The following is an 18,901-nucleotide window of genomic DNA, read 5'->3' on the forward strand; positions in this document are numbered from 1 at the left end:
TGGGAAAGGCTATAAATGTAGTGTGAAGTTTAAAGAACTTGTAGAGTGAACAACTGTATAACTGTTATCTAGAAATAGAACTGGCTAGCATCCTGAAGCCCATCCCCATATACCCCTCCCTCTCAGACATGACTACATTCTGACTTTGTGATTTTATCTTGTTATTCTCCATGGTTTTGTTACCTGTGTATGCACCCCTAGCTATTCCTTCTTTGAACAGTCTTGACTGCTAGGAAGTTCTTCTTTGTGTTAAGACTTGATTAATTTCCCTGAAATCTCCTCTCATTAGTACTAGCTTTAATCATTGGGGTTACAAATAACAAATTTAACATCATTTCCGCCCATCAGCATCTCAACCATTTCTCGCCTTACATGGTTTCAATCTTATTTCACCTTTCTGTTTGTCCAGTTTGTATATCTTTCCTAGAAAGTATGATCCCCAGTACAGAACACAGTATTCTACCTCCAGTTCATCATCTGAGCATAGGACTGGAATCTCTCCTCTCTCATTCTAGATCTCACACTTCTATAGATAAAGCCAGAGAGTGGTATTCACTAGTACTGTTACCGCCCAACGTGGGGCCTTCTGCTCGCCGCGAGACATGCCAGTAGTCAAGAGGCAAGGTGGTAGGAGAAAAAGGACTTTTTTATTACAGCTTGCTAGCAAGAGGGAAGATGGATGACTCATGTCCAAAAGAACCATCTTAAGGGGGCACAAAATCTTACAGCAGTTATATAGGCCATTGTGTTATTGGGGAGGGGGTCAGGAATGTTGACCTTCTGGTGTTACAGACCGGGAGTGCCACACCAGATCTTTCAGTTTTCACTGATGATGGCTATCAGCATAGATTCTCTGTTTGGGGGTCATGACATTCCTAAGGAACTCAAAAAAACGAAGTTATCATCGTATCGCAGCTGGGAGGTACATGCACAAGCAGGGGTCATAAAATCTACAAAGCAGTTGACCACCTGGAGGGTGCAGATCCAGGTGGGTTAGTTTGTCAGAGGTCATTCAAAGTTACAATCGAGTTGTTCTTTTCTACAATATGGTTTCCCTTATGTCAACCTTGTCTTGAGCCGGTATCGGTACTGAGCTTATTGGAGACTGAAATATCCAATATAAAACAACGCCTGGGGCTCAGTTTGTGGCTATTGAACAAACAAATGGATGAATAAAAAAGCCTGGTAGGGGCCGGCCCGGTGGCGCAAGCGGTTAAGTGCGCGCGCTCCGCTGCGGCGGCCCGGGGTTCGCTGGTTCGGATCCCGGGCGCGCACCGACCCACTGCTTGGTAAGCCATGCTGTGGCGGCGTCCCATATAAAGTGGAGGAAGATAGGCACCGATGTTAGCCCAGGGCCGTCTTCCTCAGCAAAAAAGGAGGAGGATTGGCGGATGTTAGCTCAGGGCTGATCTCCTCACAAAAAAAAAAAAAAAAAAAAAGCCTGGTAAAAATCTGGCAGACTCAAATATCGTGGAATAGAGAACTCCCAGGCTTTGTATCTCTCAGCAGCAACAAATAAGCTGGCAAAAACTGTCAGAATCAACTTTTTCAGAACTCTAGAATCCAATAAAAAACTTAAAAGAACCAGGGAGATACTTAATGAAGAAAGAAACTGCAGAATCTCAGTACCAGAGCTCTGTGGCATTCTGATTTTCCCCGTTACCGTTCCCCACTCCTCCGTCCCGCAGTGGCCTTGAAGATGGTTCACATTCCTGGTGCAAGACGCTGATAGCAGAAGGAGCAGCACAGACATAATTCTCAAAGATCATAGCTGGGCCTTCTGAGCTGGCTGGTGGCTCCCCGAGGGATCAAGAGTTTGCCTTTGTTTTGACTGCATAGGGGTTCTTCTCAGGATGAGGAGGCTTCCTGAGCAGCATTCGTTGAAAGCATTTACAGGCAAATATATCAGCTGATGCCACCTGGGGCAAGAGATAACAGTCAGGGCAAGAAATAGACCCAAAAGGCTGGGCAGGAAGAAGCTGGGTAAGAAGCTACTTGGGGGAGTAATGGCTAAACAAAGCCCTGATATTCCAGGGAAACTAGGAGCTCACACACATGCCCAGGGCAGAACACAAGCTCAAAAAGACCTGAGAAGACCCTTAGCTCTCGCCTCCGGCTGACCTTCAGGCTCAGAGCAGGAAAGAAGTGAAGGCTAAGGCGGGGTTGTGAACTGCCACAGTAAATGTTGAAGAGGTGCCCTGACGTGGTCCAATCTGCAAAGTCAGGGAGAGCTCTTTTTTTGGTTGGTTGGTTGGTTGGTTCTAGCATTTAAGGAGATCGCTGTCAGACTGTCAGTGGACCATGTTAATCTAATGGAACAGAGGCTTCAGTGGCTACAACAAGAATAAAGACTTAACAAAATTAGTTCAGAGGAAGAGGATCCTGGGAAGATGGTGGCATAGAAAACACCAGGAATCTGTCTCCCCACCTAGACAACAATGACACTGGCAGAATCCATCTGCTGTAGCTGTTTTGGAACTCTGGAGTCTATTGAAGGCTTGTGACTGCCAGGTAAGGGGCTGGATGGAAAACTGCTGTTAATTTCTGTCACTGTTAGCTCTTAGCAAGGGAGTGGCTGCCCACCCTCCACTCCCAGCTCTGTGGCAGGCAGATGGATACATGTTCCTGGAGCAGCTGGCACACAGCTTTCCAGAGCCAGAATGGGCAAAAAGAATCCTGTTTTCCAAATCTCGAGCATCTGTGCTCTGATTGCTGATCGCTGCTTCTGGTCCCAGGGGTGCACACAGAGAGTCAGGTGGTCCTGCTCTTCCCACCCTTGTTGGCAGCCCCTGCCTCTTCCAGCCAAAGTAACTGCCAGGGGATTTAAAAGGCCAGCACCTTTTCTCATCTCTTAATTTTTTTTCTTTTTCCCCTTTTGAGAGCCAGACATTAAAGACTAGGACACTCAAAAGCAACTGCACATACGGGGAAAATAAGAAATTTCTGCTTCAAAGCACTTGATGAAGTTCAGGGCAGGCCGACCCAAGATGCACCATTCGGCTATGTGGATTATTTCGAGCTGAAGACAATAAAGGCTCAGCAGACTCAGGAAGGACATTTGGCTTTTCCTCAAATTGCCTAAAAGAATTTAATATAGAAGGTCTGATCCAGGAAGGAGTGAATACCATGAGATAACTGTAATATAATGTAAAACACGTGTGATAGAAAGGCACTAACAAGCCCATCTTATCAAAATTCTGTCTCTCAGGCCACATTCTCTATAGGTGGCCCAGTAAACAGTTGTCTAACAAACATCTGCTTTTCCTTCTCCATGTGAATTGCCTTCCTCCCCTTTGAAGCCCCAAACCACTACCCCCAACATCCTCCTCTGTCTTTAGCTGAAGATGCTATTTAAGATAACAACCTCAGCCAGATGGCTGAGTTGCTCAGTTTTTTCCTGAGTTTCTCCCATGAATACATGTTATTAAACTTTGTTTTATTTTCTTCTGCTAACATGCCTTTTTAATTTTTTGACCAGCCATAAGAACCTTAAGGGAAAGGGTGGGGGGGCAGGATTCTCCCTCTTCTGCTACACACATGGATAGACATTTCTCCAAAGAAGATATTCAAATAGCCAATAAGCACATGAAAAGCTCCTCAACTTCATTGATCATTAGGGAAATGTAAATCAAAACTACAACAAGGTATCACTTGATACTCGCTAGGATGGCTACTATTAAAAAAAAAAGAAAAAATAAGAAGTGTTGGTGAGGATGTAGAGAAATTGAAACTCTTATGCACTTTTGGTGGGAATGTAAAATGGTACAACCATTGTGGAAAACAGTATGGTGCTTCCTCCAAAAATTAAAAATATAATTATCATATGATCCAGTGATTCCACTTCTGAGTATGTACCCAAAAGAATTTAAAACAGGGTCTTGAAGAAATATTTGTACACCCACATTCATAGCAGCATATTCACAATAGCTAAAATGTAGAAGCAACTCAAGTGTCCGTTGATGGGTGAATGGATAAGCAAAATGTGGATTATACATACAATGGAATGTTATTCAGCCTTAAAAAGGAAGGAAATTCTGACACATGCTACATCATGGATGAATCCTGAGGGCCTTATGTTAAGTGAAATAAGCTCATCACAAAAAGACAAATACTATATGACTCTGCTTATATGAGGTACTTGGAGTACTCAAAATCATAGAGACAGACAGTAGATTGGAAGTTGCTAGGGCTGAGGAGAGGGGAAATTGGGAGCTATTGTTTAATGGGTATAGAGTTTCAGGTTTATAAGATGAAAAGAGCTATGGAGATGGATAGCGGCGATAGTAATACAACATTATGAATGTATTTAATATTACTGAACAGTACACTTAAAAGTAATTAAGATGATAAATTTTCTATAATGTGTATTTTACCACAATAAAAACATTAGAAAAAAATTAGTTCAGAAAACAAACGAAAGTGTTTAGTTCACTATACAAACAAACAACTATAACAAACAATAAAAATAACATTTGACCAAATATCTAGGCACTGAAACTGTCAAACAGCCATTGATGATTAAGCAGCTAGTAACTACAGGGGATCGGAATTGGCCACCTCAAAATATGTCTCTGCCTGAAAGAGACTTTGACTCTCACCCCCATTAACTGACCAAAGGAGTTTGGGATGGGAGGCCTGCCCCCAGGATGAGTAGACACCCTCTGGTGTCTAGACACCTCTGGGTATCTGGGAGGGTCCTTGCTAAGCACATTCTTAGTTCTGATTACCTTTTGTAAGAGATATTTACATTTGTAAAGGAAATTTCCATTTGTAAATGTATCTTCTTCCCGGTACCAGGAAAAAGGAGGGGATGGCCTTACCCAGAAACTTATCAGAATGGAAGGTGAGGACTTAAATGTGCATGATAAACTTACCCATTGTTAACTGTGCTGTTTAGGCAATATGCTATCTGACTCCCACTAAGTTCCTATAGATAACATCTCCCTGGAGTCTGGGTCACCATGATAACGGGTGTTTGAGCTATTTTTTTCAGGAAATGGAATCCCTTGTCCACTTCAGGCCCGTCAAGACCACCAACCAATCAACTGGGCCCACGCAGACATATGTCCAAAAGTGACCTTTTGATGTCAAGAGGTTAGAACTCCACTCTCAGGGCATGCTAATGCCGCCCTTCTGTGAACATGCATCCTACGAAGAGGCATGAAGCCTGACTATGCTTGCACAGACCATCAATTACCTCATCTCTCCTCACCTCTAATCATTTCAGACCACCTTGCCCCCTACCCCATAAATATCCCTGAGTCCCTATTTTTTGGGAAGTGGATTTGAGATTCATTCTCCCATTTCCTCACTTGGCTGCCTTGTGATTAATAAACCCTCTCTCTCTGCTGCAATCTCATCATCTCAGTGTTTGGCTTTCTGGGCAGCAGGCAAAAACAGACCTGGTGCGGTAACAGCACCATGGCCCAGACACGTTGACACATAAAATTAACCATCACAAGTCCACCCCTTGTCAACTAGACACCTATACACATCTTCTCAAATCATACTTAATTTCCAAATAAAGATAATAAAAAGGTCATACTTCTGCCTAACATGATACAACTATCCTGTGTACAACCAAAAATGCACTAACCTCTTCCCTAGAAAAGGATGCAAAGTCCTTGGGTGATGTTTGTTCTTCTTCTTGATGTGCTATGACATAAAGTGAACAATACTTAAATGCTATGATATAAAGTCATTACATCTTATGTTACATGATAATGGGATAAGAGAGAGAAGAAAACAAAGATATGTGCTTGACATATACATATCAAAATACACACACAAACATATTCATAACAAAATAAGAAGGAAATACTCATGACAATTACAATCCTTGTTTCTGTAACAGGTCATGTGGCTGTAGCTGGGATTTATAACTACCTTATTCCTACCCCACCATATTCCCTTTGCCTTCAGCAATCACCTCGGCTGGTCATGGTTCTTTAACTGGTGGAGTTACCCAAACCTCCTTTCCTGAAGGATCTGAGCCATTAGTAGTCCTGCCTGGATTGGGTTGTTGTAGTTTTTTGTTGACTTTAATCTCAGGACATAGTAATGCTAAGAGATTCCCTAAGGGATCTACTATATTCTAGATATACTCTTCCTTACCTCCATTGTGGAGCAGGAGTCAAATTTCTCCGTGGTAGTCAAGACAAATCACCCCAGCCGGCATAGTAACTCCCTTCTTTGCCTGTTGATTCAGAGGCATGAGGAGCCCAAAGTGACTAGGCAGCTGTCTAAACTTCCAGTCCAATGGAATCATTATAGTGACTCCTGGTAGAAGCATACCTCCATTTAGAACCAAGACCCCTAGGAGAGCAGATTATAAGACCATGAGGGACAGGCAGCAACATTTTTCGCTAGTGGGTCACTAGAGGAGATGGTGAGTGATACCACTCCCATTTCCACCCCTTGATTCCTGGGCTTATGAATTTTGGCTATGGGAGAAACAGCACCATATATTGGACGCTGATTTGGAGCATGTACAGCCTCCTGGAGAACCTTGCCCCATCCCTGCCAAGTACTGCCACCTAGCTAGTGTTGTAGCTGAGTCTCTGAAAGGCCGTTCCACCATTCTGTCAAGCCAGCTGCTTCAGGATGGTGGGTAAAAGGGTAAAACCAGAGAATTATATGAGCATGGGCACATTGCTGCACTTCATTTGCTGTGAAGTGAGTTCCTTGATTAGAAGCAATGCTGTGTAGAATACCACAACAGTGGATAAGGCATTCTGAAAGTCCTCAGATGGTAGTTTTGGTAGAAGCATTGTGTGCAGGGAAGACAAATCTCTATCCAGGGTAAGTGTCTATTCCAGTAAGAACAAAACTTCCATGATGGAAGCAGCCTAGTGTAATCAACCTGCCACCAACTAGCTGGCTGATCACCTTGGGGACGGTGCCATATCGAGGGTTCAGTTTTGGTCTCTGCTATTGGCAGATTGGGCACTCAACAGTGGTCATAGCCAGGTCTGCCTTGGTGATTGGAAGCCTATGTTCCTGAGCCCACAGATAACCTCCATCCCTGCCACCACGGGGTCTTTGCTTATGAGCCCGTTGGATGATGACAGAAGTGACTGGGGAAGGAGGCTGACTGGTATTCATAGAACAAGTTGGTCATCCTATCCACTTGATTATTAAAACCCTCCTCTGCTGAGGTCACCCTTTGGTAGACATTCACATGGGATACAAGTATCTTCATGTTTTTCACCTATTCAGAGAGATCTATCCACATACCTATCCCCCAGACTTCATCACGACCAATTTTCAAATCATGTTCCTTCCAAGTCTCTGGCCATCCAGCCAAACCATTGGCCACAGCCCATGAATTGGTACATATCACATGGCTGGTCATTTCTCCTTCCCAAGCAAAATGAACAACCAGGTACACTGCCTGAAGTTCTGCCCACTGGGAGGATTTCCCTTCACCACTGTCTTTCAGGGATGTCCCAGAAAGGAGCTGTAGTGCGGCAGCTGTCCATGTTCAGGTGGTGCCCACATATCATACAGAACCATCTACACACCGGACGCGTCTTCTTTTCCTCTGTCAACTGATCATAGGGAATTCCCCATGAGGCCACAGGCACAGGCTGAGAGAGAAAAGGCAGTGTAGCAGTGGGGACCGTGGGAATTTGGGCCACTTCCTTATGTGACTTATTTGTGCCTTCGATGTCTGCTTGCCTGATCTCATATATAGCTCTTCCATTTGATGCTGCAGTGCTGCTGCGCATCCCCAACTTCATGGGTTGGTGGGTCAGGTAACACCCAGTTCGTGACGGGCAGCTCAGGTCACATGGTAACTTGGTGGCTCATGGTTAAGCATCTAGTCTCTACTAAGGTCCAGTAGCAGGTCAAAAGCTGTTTCTTAAAAAGAGAGTAGTTATCCACAGAGTTTGGCAGGGCTTTACTCTGAAATCCTAAAGGCCTGCACTGTAATTCGCCTAGAGGGGCTGCCAAAGTTTCCAACGGCATCTGCCACAGACACTTCAAGCACCATTGGATCTGCTGGATCATAACGGCCCAAGTGGCAGAGCAGCTTGCAGGGCAGCCCGGACCTGTTGCAGAGCCTTCTCTTGATCTGGACCCCACTCAAAACTAGTAGCTTTTGGGTCCCTTGATAAATGGGCTGGAGTAGTACACCCAAATGAGGAATATTTGTCTCCAATATCCAAAGAGGCCCACCAGGCATTTTGCTTCTTTCTTGGTTGTTGGTTGACTCAGATGCAACAACTTATCCTTCACATTAAAAGAGCTATCTTGACATATCCCACACCACCAGACCCACTAGAAATTTCACTGAGGTAGGTCTCTGAATTTTTGTCAGATTTATTTCTTCCCTCTGACACACGAATGTCCTGCCCATAAATCTAGAGTAGCTGCTACTTCTTGTCCAGTCAGCATAATGTCATCAATGTAATGGACCAGTGTGATATCTTGTAAAAGGGAAAGCCGATCAGATCCCTATGAACTTGAAAGGATTATGACACAGGGCTGGAGAGTTGATATACCCGGGAGGTAGGACAGTGAAGGTGTATTGCTGGCCTTGCCAGCTGAAAGCAAACTGCTTCTGGTGGTCTTTATTAACAGAGATGGAGAAAATGGCATTGCCAGGTCAATAGCTGCATACCAGATACTAGCGGATGTGGTAATTTGCTGAAGCAATGAAACCACATCTGATACAGCAGCTGCAGTTGGAGTCACCACCTGGTTAAGCTTACAATAACCCACTGCTATTCTCCAGGATCCATCTGTATTCTGCACAGGCCAAATAGGCGAGTTGAATGGGGATGTGGTGGATATCACCACCCCTGCATCTTTCAAGTCCTTGACAGCAGCACTAATCTGCAATCTCTCCAGGAAGATGTATAGCTTTTGATTTACTATTTCCCTAGGCAGAGGCAGTTTTGGTGGCTTCCTCTTGGCCTTTCCTACCATAATAGCCCTCACTCCACAGATCAGAGAACCTGTGTGGGGATTCTGCCAGTTGCTGAGCATGTTTATTCCAATTACGCATTTCAGCACTAGGGAAATTTCTAACCACAGGATGGGTTTGGGGACTGTAAGACAGATCTGAGCTAAAACTTCATTGATCACTTGATCTCCATAAGCCCCTACTCTGACTGGTAGACCACAATGATGTTTTGTGTCTCCTGGAATTATTGTCATTTCAGAGTCAGTGTCCAGTAATCCCCAAAAGGTCTGATCATTTCCTTTTCCCCAATGCACACTTATCCTGGTAAAAGGCCATAGGTCCCTTTGGGGAAGGCTGGGAGAGAGATTAACAGTGCAAATTTTTGGCAGTGTGCTAGAGTCCTCCCTCAAGGGGTCCTGGACTCCCTTTCATTTGAGGGGTTCTAGATCTGTAAACTGGCTCCAGTCTGGGACTTGATTGCAGGACTGTAACTCTGTTTTACAATTCAAGTTAGATTTTTATTCATTAGAGCTAGAACTGTTCTGCATATACAGATCAAGTAAGAATTTAGTAGGCTTCTCATATATTTCATTTCTAGAAAAACCATGATCAAATAGCCAATGCCAAAAGTCTCCAAGAGTCAGACTATTCAGACTGCTGCTTTGACTGTGCTGCCCACTATCGTAATCATACCCAACTTGCCCTTGGCAATGGAGTGCAGCTGCTTGGCCCCTGCCACTCCCGGATCCAACTACTTACATTTGGGTTTCCCAATTCAGTGGTAGCAGTTCCCACTGTAAGTTCCGGCCTACAGAGAAATGTGACCACAGAGCTCTTCAAGGGTATTGAGGCTCCCCTCACAAATTTATTTCTCTGTTTTCGTGAAAGGTGTGTCCTCTGGACTCTCCCAGGGTGGGTGAGTAGGTCTTGAATGACAAACGCACCCCAGTTTTATGGAACTAGATAGTGGAGATGGTTGTACAACGTTGTGAATATTTTAAGAGTTACTGAATTGTACACTTTAAAATGGCTAAGATGGGGGGCCGGCCTTGTGGCTTAGCGGTTGAGTGCGAGTGCTCTGCTACTGGCAGCCCTGGTTCGGATCCCGGGTGCGCACTGATGCACAGCTTGTCTGGCCATGCTGAGGTGGCATCCCACATACAGCAACTATAAGGATGTGCAACTATGACATACAACTATCTACTGGGGCCCTGGGGAGAAAAAGGGAAAAAAAGGAGGAGGATTGGCAATAGATGTTAGCTCAGGGCCCGTCTTCCTCAGCAAAAAGAGGAGGATTGGCATGGATGTTAGTTCAGGGCTGATCTTCCTCACAAAAAAATAAATAAAATAAAATGGCTAAGATGGTGAATATTATGTTATGTGAATTTGCCTCAATTAAAAAACATCTCAAAGACTACGCATAGAAAATTTCCATGAGTTGAGTGGAAAGTGAGATTAATAAACTGTATTGTATTTTGAGTAAAACTGTATTGGCTTCTAGTGACAGTGATCATCGCTTTCTCTTCTGGAGATCAGTGAACTTCCAAGTACGGGTCACAGGCCCCTTTCATCCTGGCAGTTAAAAATGCAGATACCCTGAGCCAAAGTTAATGAATGATTCAGAATCTCTGGGTGTGGTGCCCAGGAATTTGCTTTAATCATCTCCACAGTAATTAATGAATACACACTAAAGTTCGGGAATCACATCTCTACCTGCCCATAAACCACCCATTAATAATTTCTTTGAAGTTTTAGGTTGGGACAAATGTCAATAGCGCCTGTCTGCAGTTTCAGACACTCACTTCCATCTTCTCTTTGACAATCAGAAGATGATTTGCCCACCTCCCGTTGCTCTTATTTTTTTCACTAGTCCTCAAGTATCCTCGGTTCAGAAATTTCTCAAAATAGAGAAATTATTTCAAAAAATAGAAATGACAGAATTCAGTAGTAAATGATGCAGCTCCCTTGCAATTTTTACACTTATCTTGATCTACCGCTCTCCTTTAGGTATTTTCTTGCATTTTCCTTCTGACGCCCATTTTCCCCAACAGACAAAGCGGAAGCCGTGTATGAGTTCGTCGACGGGCTGACCGCCCCATGTATTAGTTAAATTAGTATCCTGCTGCCATCGTGTCTGTCTAGGGCCCTGAGGTGGGGGTTTGCTATAAAGTACTTCAGTTTTTGTTTTTAAAGAAGCACTTGAGTGTGTTCCTTTCAATGCGGAGTTTCTACACGGGTTGCTTTTATGCAAACTTATTTAGGCTTTCTTTTGGGCATGCCCTCAGAGTCAGCATAAAAACCTTTGTATTGTTTATGCACAGTTAGACCTCTCACTTTTACAGTTTGGACTATAGTCAACTTGACTCCCAGTCTTTCCTAAACCCTCCAAATGGCTTATTTCATAATTTTAGCTATTCTGCGTGGTTCACTGTGCCGCGTGCCCTATAGCAGCCCTCTTGGCGTCTATAGCAGTCGGGTTCTGCTGAGATGGCAACGCGCCCGTTCTGCGCAGGGTCGCCCTCTGCTGGCGGGAACTCTCGTGGTCACGACCTGCGGCCGGAGGCTCGAGCGTCCTCGCCGGCCGGCCCCGAGCGCCGCAGCCTCTAGAGCGGCCGTGCGCCGCCTCCGAGCGCCGGGCGCGGTGGCGCGCGCCTGTAGTCCCAGCTACTCGGGAGGCTGAGGCAGGAGGATCGCTTGAGCCCAGGAGTTCTGGGCTGCCGTGCGCTATGCCGATCGGGTGTCCGCACTAAGTTCGGCATCAATATGGTGACCTCCCGGGAGCGGGGGACCACCAGGTTGCCTAAGGAGGGGTGAACCGGCCCAGGTCGGAAACGGAGCAGGTCAAAACTCCCGTGCTGATCAGTAGTGGGATCGCGCCTGTGAATAGCCACTGCACTCCAGCCTGGGCAACATAGCGAGACCCCGTCTCTTTTGCGTCCTCGTCACCACAGAAAGGGCGGTGTGTCGTTCCCCTACACCGTCGGCCCCCCGGGCGGGCGGTCTTCTCGTGTTTTAACTTCCTTCACCAGTATCTACGAACAACTGAACGTGCAGGTTGCCGGGCGTCCATGGAGCCCCTCCTGTACACGGGGCACTGCGCGGAGCCGAGGGGACACCGGGCGAGGTGGGACGAGACCCCACGTCCGCCCGAAGGCTCCGGGGACGGCCCGTCGGGACGGGAACGCCTCTGGGGGCTGGTCCGCCTCGACGGCTGAGGGTAACGCGGGGCCACGGAAACAGCTCCGCTCGGGACATCTCACAAGCCTACACGTCAAGTCCCGAACGGGAAGGGGTGATCGCCGGCGTCCCCAGGCCCCGCCGACCCGCCGGGACAGCCCTCACGTGCTCGCGAACCACTAGACCGGCAGGGGGCACCACGGAGGCGGCCGGAGGCCCGAGCTCCCGGGGGCAAGGTCATCCGACTAGTCCGTCAGCTTTCCAAGAAGGAATGCAGTTCCACGAGGACAGGTTGGGTCTATTTCGAATTATTCTGGTACAACGAAAAGCCAGTCGACGGCAACTCGACCGCCGGGGGGGACTCTACCGCAAAGTGACGCAAACACGTTCGCCTCAAGGAGTATTGGGCCCTCTGGGCGGCCGTAGAGCTCCGCCAAGTGCGCCTGCGCACAGGAGCGACGGCGTTGAGTCAGGCCGGCGGTGGGGAGGTTGCGGCGGCGACCCCCGGATCTCGCCATGAAGACCCGCTTCAGCACGGTGGACCTCCGCGCCGTGCTGGCGGAGCTGAACGCCAGGTACTGCCGACGGGTGCCCGGGCCGTGCGGGCAGTGCGGGCGCAGAGGCCGGGCCCCCGGTGGGACGGGACCGGGGTCCCCTGCTCCCCGGCGCTGTGCCCGTGGACCGGCGCGGCCCGGGCGGGCGAGCGCGTGACGGCCTCCCGGGCCCTCGGGATGCTGCGGACCCGCGGCCGCGGGCGCTCGCCGCGTCGGCCTGAGTCCCCGGTGCTGGCCGCGGACGTTTAGTAAAAGCCGAGGCGCCGGGTGGACGCCAGGACGCCGAGTGGTCGTTGCTCAGAGGTTTCCAGGCTGGAGGCCTGGCGTCTTGGACCCCCCTCACCCCGGAGAGACGGGACGTCGCCGTTTTAGCAGTAGCTAACACGTTTGGCCTGAGATCTGGATTCTAGTGTGGTTCCTGTTACTCAGCCGTGTGAGCTTTGTCGTATTTCCCGGCGCCTCGTTTACCCTTTTTTCTTTTGTAATAAGTTAAGTGGATTAGATTTTACTATAGATCCTAAAAAAATATTGGGTCATTTCAAAGAAGCAAAGCATTGTATGGTGTTCCTAGGGCTGAGACACCACTTTGTTCTTAAATAGTTACATTTAAGTTTGGGCCGAATGCCCTATGGCCTTCAGACTCTGCTCCCTGGTTGACTCCGTGTCCTGAGAGTCGGGGATCCCCCTTTCGCAGGCTCTGCTTCCGCCTGCAGCTTTACATTGTGTGAAGTTTTATGTTTCAGATGGTGGTGTGACTTGTTACTTGTTTCTTTTCTCTTTTCAGCTTGCTAGGAATGAGAGTAAACAATGTTTATGATGTGGATAATAAGACATATCTTATTCGTCTGCAAAAGTAAGACCATGTTATAGGCTTGTTTTATCTTTGATGATTAAACATGAGAGTATTCATTTTTTTACCTGTTCTTTTATTCTTTCACCGAGTTAGCCTTGGCAAATGCCCTAAAAAAAAATTTGACTCTTTTCTTCTGCAGACCAGATTTTAAAGCTACACTTTTACTTGAATCTGGCATACGAATTCACACAACAGAATTTGAGTGGCCTAAGAATATGATGCCGTCTAGTTTTGCCATGAAGGTAAATTTTAAGTTATACTTGACTAAATTTTAAGGCCCTGAGATTGGTCACGAACAATGGAAGTTTTAAATTGTTTGATTTTCCTTCACTGTTATGAGTAAAGTAGAGATAAAATAAAGATAGAGTAGTTGATGGACACTGGGATGAATAAAGTAAATGTTTATTGTCTACTGTCTGTTACCCTTCACACCCCATTGTGCTCCAGATCTTTCTGTTCCCACAGTCACCGTTCTAGTTCAAGCTTTTATAACATTCTACCTTATAGTCCCTTAACTATAGTCCGCTTCTTGCTATCAGAACAAGTCTGTATTAGACCAAAGTTAGTTTTTCTATAACATCATTTTCATTAGTTATCTCACCTTTTATGATTCCCTAATTTCTGAATCTGTATTCTATATTCTGGCATTCTTGGCTTTCTACAATCTGCGCCCGCCCCCCCCCCCTTTCCTAGTCTTATCTTCCACAGCTCACTTTTGAGCAACTAATCTTTATTTTGTTGGAATCTTCAATGACATTAATATGTTACCAATCATTATATCTTTTTACTTTTCATTTCTCTCTGTGCTTTTTTTTACTATTAAAACTGAGATCCTGCATTTGTGGACATGTTACCTATTTGCTTATTTACATTACAGATAGACTGAATGTTCATGTGGTACAGAGGAAAGATGTTAGAGTGAGATATACCTAACTTTGAATTAATGGTTTTGCCACTAAATAATTTTGTAATCTGGAAAAGTTTCTTAGCTTCTTGGAGCTGAGTTTCTTTAAATGTAAAATGTGGACACTGCTTCCCTCGTGGGGTTTTTGGTGAGGATTTATTGAGGATTTATTTATTAACATGTAAAGCACCTAACACAATGCCTGACACGTTAGGGCTCCATATGTATTAATTTCCTTCTTCCTCTCCTCCTCACTTTCCTTCAGAAATTTATTTGTTTTGGCATTGTGTTATTTCATTAGAGGCTTTACAGAGAAGAGCCTTATCCCCAGGAACTTAGAATCTGTTTTGGATTACAAGTTAGGTAAGTGTTTCCCAAATCACAAGGCCTGTCCTAAAACAATCAAGTTCTTAAAAATTTAATTTACTTAATAGTAACCCAGAATGGTTCTTGTGGGGATTGTCCTTAATAATAATGACACTTTATATTTGTATAGTACTTTTCAAAATAGATGAATAATATATATTTCATTTGTTTAACAACTCAGTGGATATGAAGAACAAATATCATTTTAGTTTTAAAGATGATGTAACAGATAATAAGATATATGATAACTGGAATTGTGTAAATATCCCCAAATCAGGCTACACCAATAGGAGGTCAAACACTCAAAAAATCTTAGAATTTTATGAGTTAGGTGTAGGTGTCAATCTAAATTTGTAGAAAGATTCCCTCCAATGGAGCAGATAGTGTAAAGTGTTTTTTATTTACTTTTTATTTACAGTGTTGTTTTCTTTGTAAATAAAGAGCTGTTGTCATATGACACAGCCAGGGTCATGTCCAGTCTGTGTAAATCACAGTGATTGTTCCTAGTTCTCACATTTGGGAATGCCAGCTGTAGCTTTGTGGCACTGACAGAAGGTCATTTTCACCACGCTACTAATAGGGAAATAAATGAAAAACAAACTTTACATATGTGCTATATGTTCCTCTATGCTTATGATCAATAATCTTCCCTTTTTCACCATTCCATGGTGTAGACTTCTGTTCCTTTCAAGGATACCTTTTATCTTCATTTTAACTTTGTTTTTCTTGAGTAAAAATATTACTGGGGGACTCTGGAAGGATTGATTGTGATTTTCCCCTGGGGATTTAAAGATCGCTCTATATGTAGGTCACTGTTTGGGTCAAAATCAGTACAGGCCACTCTGAAATCAGAACTGTTGAATTTAGGAGAGGGAGATTGTTTATTTTATGGAGTTTGAAAAGTGTTCTTATGTCTGCCTGAATATGTGACTACATAAGGTGAAAATTTTAATCAATTTGAACTATTGGTCTAGAGAAGAACTCTTTTTAGTTATGAAAGAGTTGGCATTAATTCTAAGAATGACTATTTCTTGTTTGTTTGTTTTAAGATGGTTTTAGATTAAATTTCTCTGTAAAATTTGTCTTGAATTTGAGTCTTGGGGAAAAAAAGCATTCTTTCTTTTTGGTCTTGCCTAAGAGGTCTTTCAAATTCAAAGTTATAAACAATTGTAAGATCATTTTTAGGGGCTGCAGAGTAGTCTTGTTTCTGGTCGATGTCGTACTTAAATATTTGTATTAAAGGGTGGTACTTAAGAGTAATCTAAAATGATAGTTATTTACCAAATAATTTGTATTTGGGTTCAACATGCTAATTTTATTTAATTGCTAATAAGAATAAGAACCTTATGACTAGAAATAGGAGGAATGGGAGTTGGTAAAGAATAGGAGTTATTACATTTGGATATGAGCTAGTGTGATCAAAAGCTTGGAGACAGTACCAGAAAAATTCTATTTGGGTTATATTAATAAAGTTTGTGGGAATAGAGGGTAATTGTATGTTAATAATTTGGAGGACTAATTTGTAGAATCCCAACAAGTTCATGGTTCAGAATTTGTATTTGAAGTGGAAGATTAGGGAAACCACTAATTAATTTTCAACAAAAGCACTAGAAAGGAACTTTGGGATACTTAAAAATTGGGAGTAGACAGAGAGTTAAAACAAAGTTACTGTTTTGAGTGAGGTCATCAGGGCAGTAACAATGGATTTAGCAGTGGTAAAAAGCAACAAGGTAAATTTTTCTGTAGGTTTGTCACTGTCTACTTAAAAATTGAATATAAAATACTTTTTCAGTTAGCAGTCAGAGTTGTCTGAAATAAAATATTTTTCCTCTGATTAACCTGCAAGCTTTTATTTTATGACTATGCTGTTTTATTTACTACTTTAAAATATTATTCTTGATGGTAATGAAAAGAAGAAACTTGTTTATAAACCAATACCTAATGATTAAGAATTCACTTCTACTATATAAATGCCTTTTTTTTCTGTTTCTTGCTAGTGCCGAAAACATTTGAAGAGTCGGAGACTAGTCAGTGCAAAACAGCTTGGTGTGGATAGAATTGTAGATTTTCAATTTGGAAGTGATGAAGCTGCTTATCACTTAATCATTGAGCTCTACGATAGGGTAAGTTAAATTTGAAGGATGGGATGAAGGAGAATTCATCAGTATATTGTTAATTATTCATGTCATAGTGCTGTAAAACATGGGCGGGGAACATTTTTTCTGTGTTAAGCGCTGTTGATAGACTAGGATCATAATCAAGTGCCACACAAGTAAGATACAATTTACCAGTAATAACCTTCATTTTATCTGGAGGTCAGAATTTAGGCGGACCTTAGCCATTGAAAATAGCATTATAGGGGCAGGCCTGGTGGCATAGTGGTTGGGTTCTCGTGCTCCACTTCAGCGTCCTGGGGTTTGCAGGGTCGGATCCCAGGTGCGGACCTACACCACTTGTCAAGCCATGCTGTGGTGGCAACCCACATGTGAAGTAGAGGAAGACTGGCACAGATGTTAGCTCGGGGACGATCTTCCTCAAGCAGAAAGAGGAAGATGGGCAACACATGTTAGTTCAGGTCTAATCTTCCTCACCAAGAAAAAAAATAATCATAAAATAAAATAGTATTATGGAGCCAGCCCTGATGGCCTAGCCATTAAAGTTCAGCGCACTCTGCTTCAGCAGCCCAGGTTTGATTCCCAGGGACGGAACCACACCACTTATCTGTCGGTAGCCATGCTGTGGTGGCAGCTCGCATAGAACCAGAAGAGCTTACAGCTATACACAGCTATGTACTGGGGCTTTCTGGGGGTGAAAAGGAAGAAAAAAGGAGGAAGAGTGGCAACAGATGTTAGCTTAGGGTGAATCTTCTCCTGCAAAAAAAAAAAAAAAGCATTATGAATGTAGGAGACGAAGATCTGAGAATTGAAGAAATTATCTGGTGCTTTACATTTCAGGACTAGTGTGGTGCATCCAGAAAATAGTCAGATAGTCGTGTCATAAATAAGACAGCAGTTGAGACTCAGGGACATTGCCTTGTTTTCACAGTGACATCAGTCATTAAGAGGAAGACTAGGGGCTGGCCCTGTGGCATAGTGGTTAAGTGCTCGTGCTCTGCTGCTGGCGGCCTGGATTTGGATCCCGGGTGTGCATAGATGCACTGCTTGTCAGGCCATGCTGTGGTGGCGTCCCATATAAAGTGGAGGAAGATAGGCACAGATGTTAGCCCAGGGCCAGTCTTCCTCAGCGAAAAGGGACAGATTGGCATGGTTGTTAGCTCAGGGCTGATCTTCCTCACAAAAAAAAAAAAGAGGAAGACTAGTGATGGCTTCACCACTCTTGCTTCTTGCCTCTTACTCTTTCCATTGGTCACCAAATTCTGTCTTGGAAATGTTTCATGGGCTACTTAACAGCAAAATAAATTCCATATGCATCAAAAATTTAAATATAAAAACTGAAACCATAGAAGTCCTGGGTTTAAATATGGATAAAGATTGATGAATTTTGGATGAAGAAGACTTCTAAGCATAACAGTGAAAACAAATATTGGTAGATAACGACTACTTAAATTTAAAACCGCGTAAGGCAAAAAACATTGTGAACTATGTTGGAATATGAAGAACTGGGGAAAAATATTTTAACTTGGGTGGTAAATAAGATGTTCATAACCTTAATATGCAGTTTTCACAAAGCACTCAAATGGGGAAATGGGCAAAGTGTTTGATTAGACAATTTAAAAAAGAATAAATACACGTAGCTTATGAAAGCATGAATACATGTCTAAATTCATGAATTACTGAAAAATAAAAACAATAAAATATTTTTCTTTCCCTCCTCTTTCTTCCTTTTTTCTTTCTGTGTCAATAGATAAATGATTGGAAAGTTTGACAATAACCAGTGTTAGCAAAATGTAGATGAACAAGGGCAGATTAGAACATCATTTTTGGAAGATTATTTGATGGTATAAAACATGATTTTTAGGTTTGTGTATATAACCTTTGACCCAGGAATTCCACTTCTAGGGATTTATCATAAGAAGCAAATGAGACAAGTTCTCAGGAAGGACCATGCCAAGGATATTCATCATAGTGTTTGTAATAGTTAAAACTTGGAAATAACCTAAAAGTCTTTGTTTTTTG

At 43.7% G+C, this 18,901-nt stretch overlaps 2 protein-coding genes across 3 annotated transcripts in view; both read left to right on the forward strand.

Moving 5' to 3' along the window:
- POLE2 (DNA polymerase epsilon 2, accessory subunit) overlaps positions 1-18,901 on the forward strand; it is a 343,546-nt gene that overhangs the window by 178,364 nt on the left and 146,281 nt on the right. The gene's annotated exons all lie outside the window — the stretch shown is intronic.
- NEMF (nuclear export mediator factor) overlaps positions 11,533-18,901 on the forward strand; it is a 51,971-nt gene continuing 44,602 nt past the window's right edge. Inside the window, exons 1-4 of one of the 2 annotated variants that reach the window (XM_058540619.1) lie at positions 11,533-12,663; positions 13,427-13,495; positions 13,635-13,737; positions 16,763-16,888. In XM_058540619.1, the coding sequence (XP_058396602.1) occupies positions 12,605-12,663; positions 13,427-13,495; positions 13,635-13,737; positions 16,763-16,888 (357 nt within the window). In that variant the 5' untranslated portion in view covers positions 11,533-12,604. Of the gene's footprint in view, positions 12,664-12,873; positions 13,076-13,426; positions 13,496-13,634; positions 13,738-16,762; positions 16,889-18,901 lie in introns of those variants that run through there. The other variant, XM_058540620.1, reaches the window with a different exon arrangement.

This window comes from Diceros bicornis, chromosome 5 (genome assembly GCF_020826845.1).
Source record: "Diceros bicornis minor isolate mBicDic1 chromosome 5, mDicBic1.mat.cur, whole genome shotgun sequence".
Lineage (NCBI taxonomy): Eukaryota > Metazoa > Chordata > Mammalia > Perissodactyla > Rhinocerotidae > Diceros > Diceros bicornis.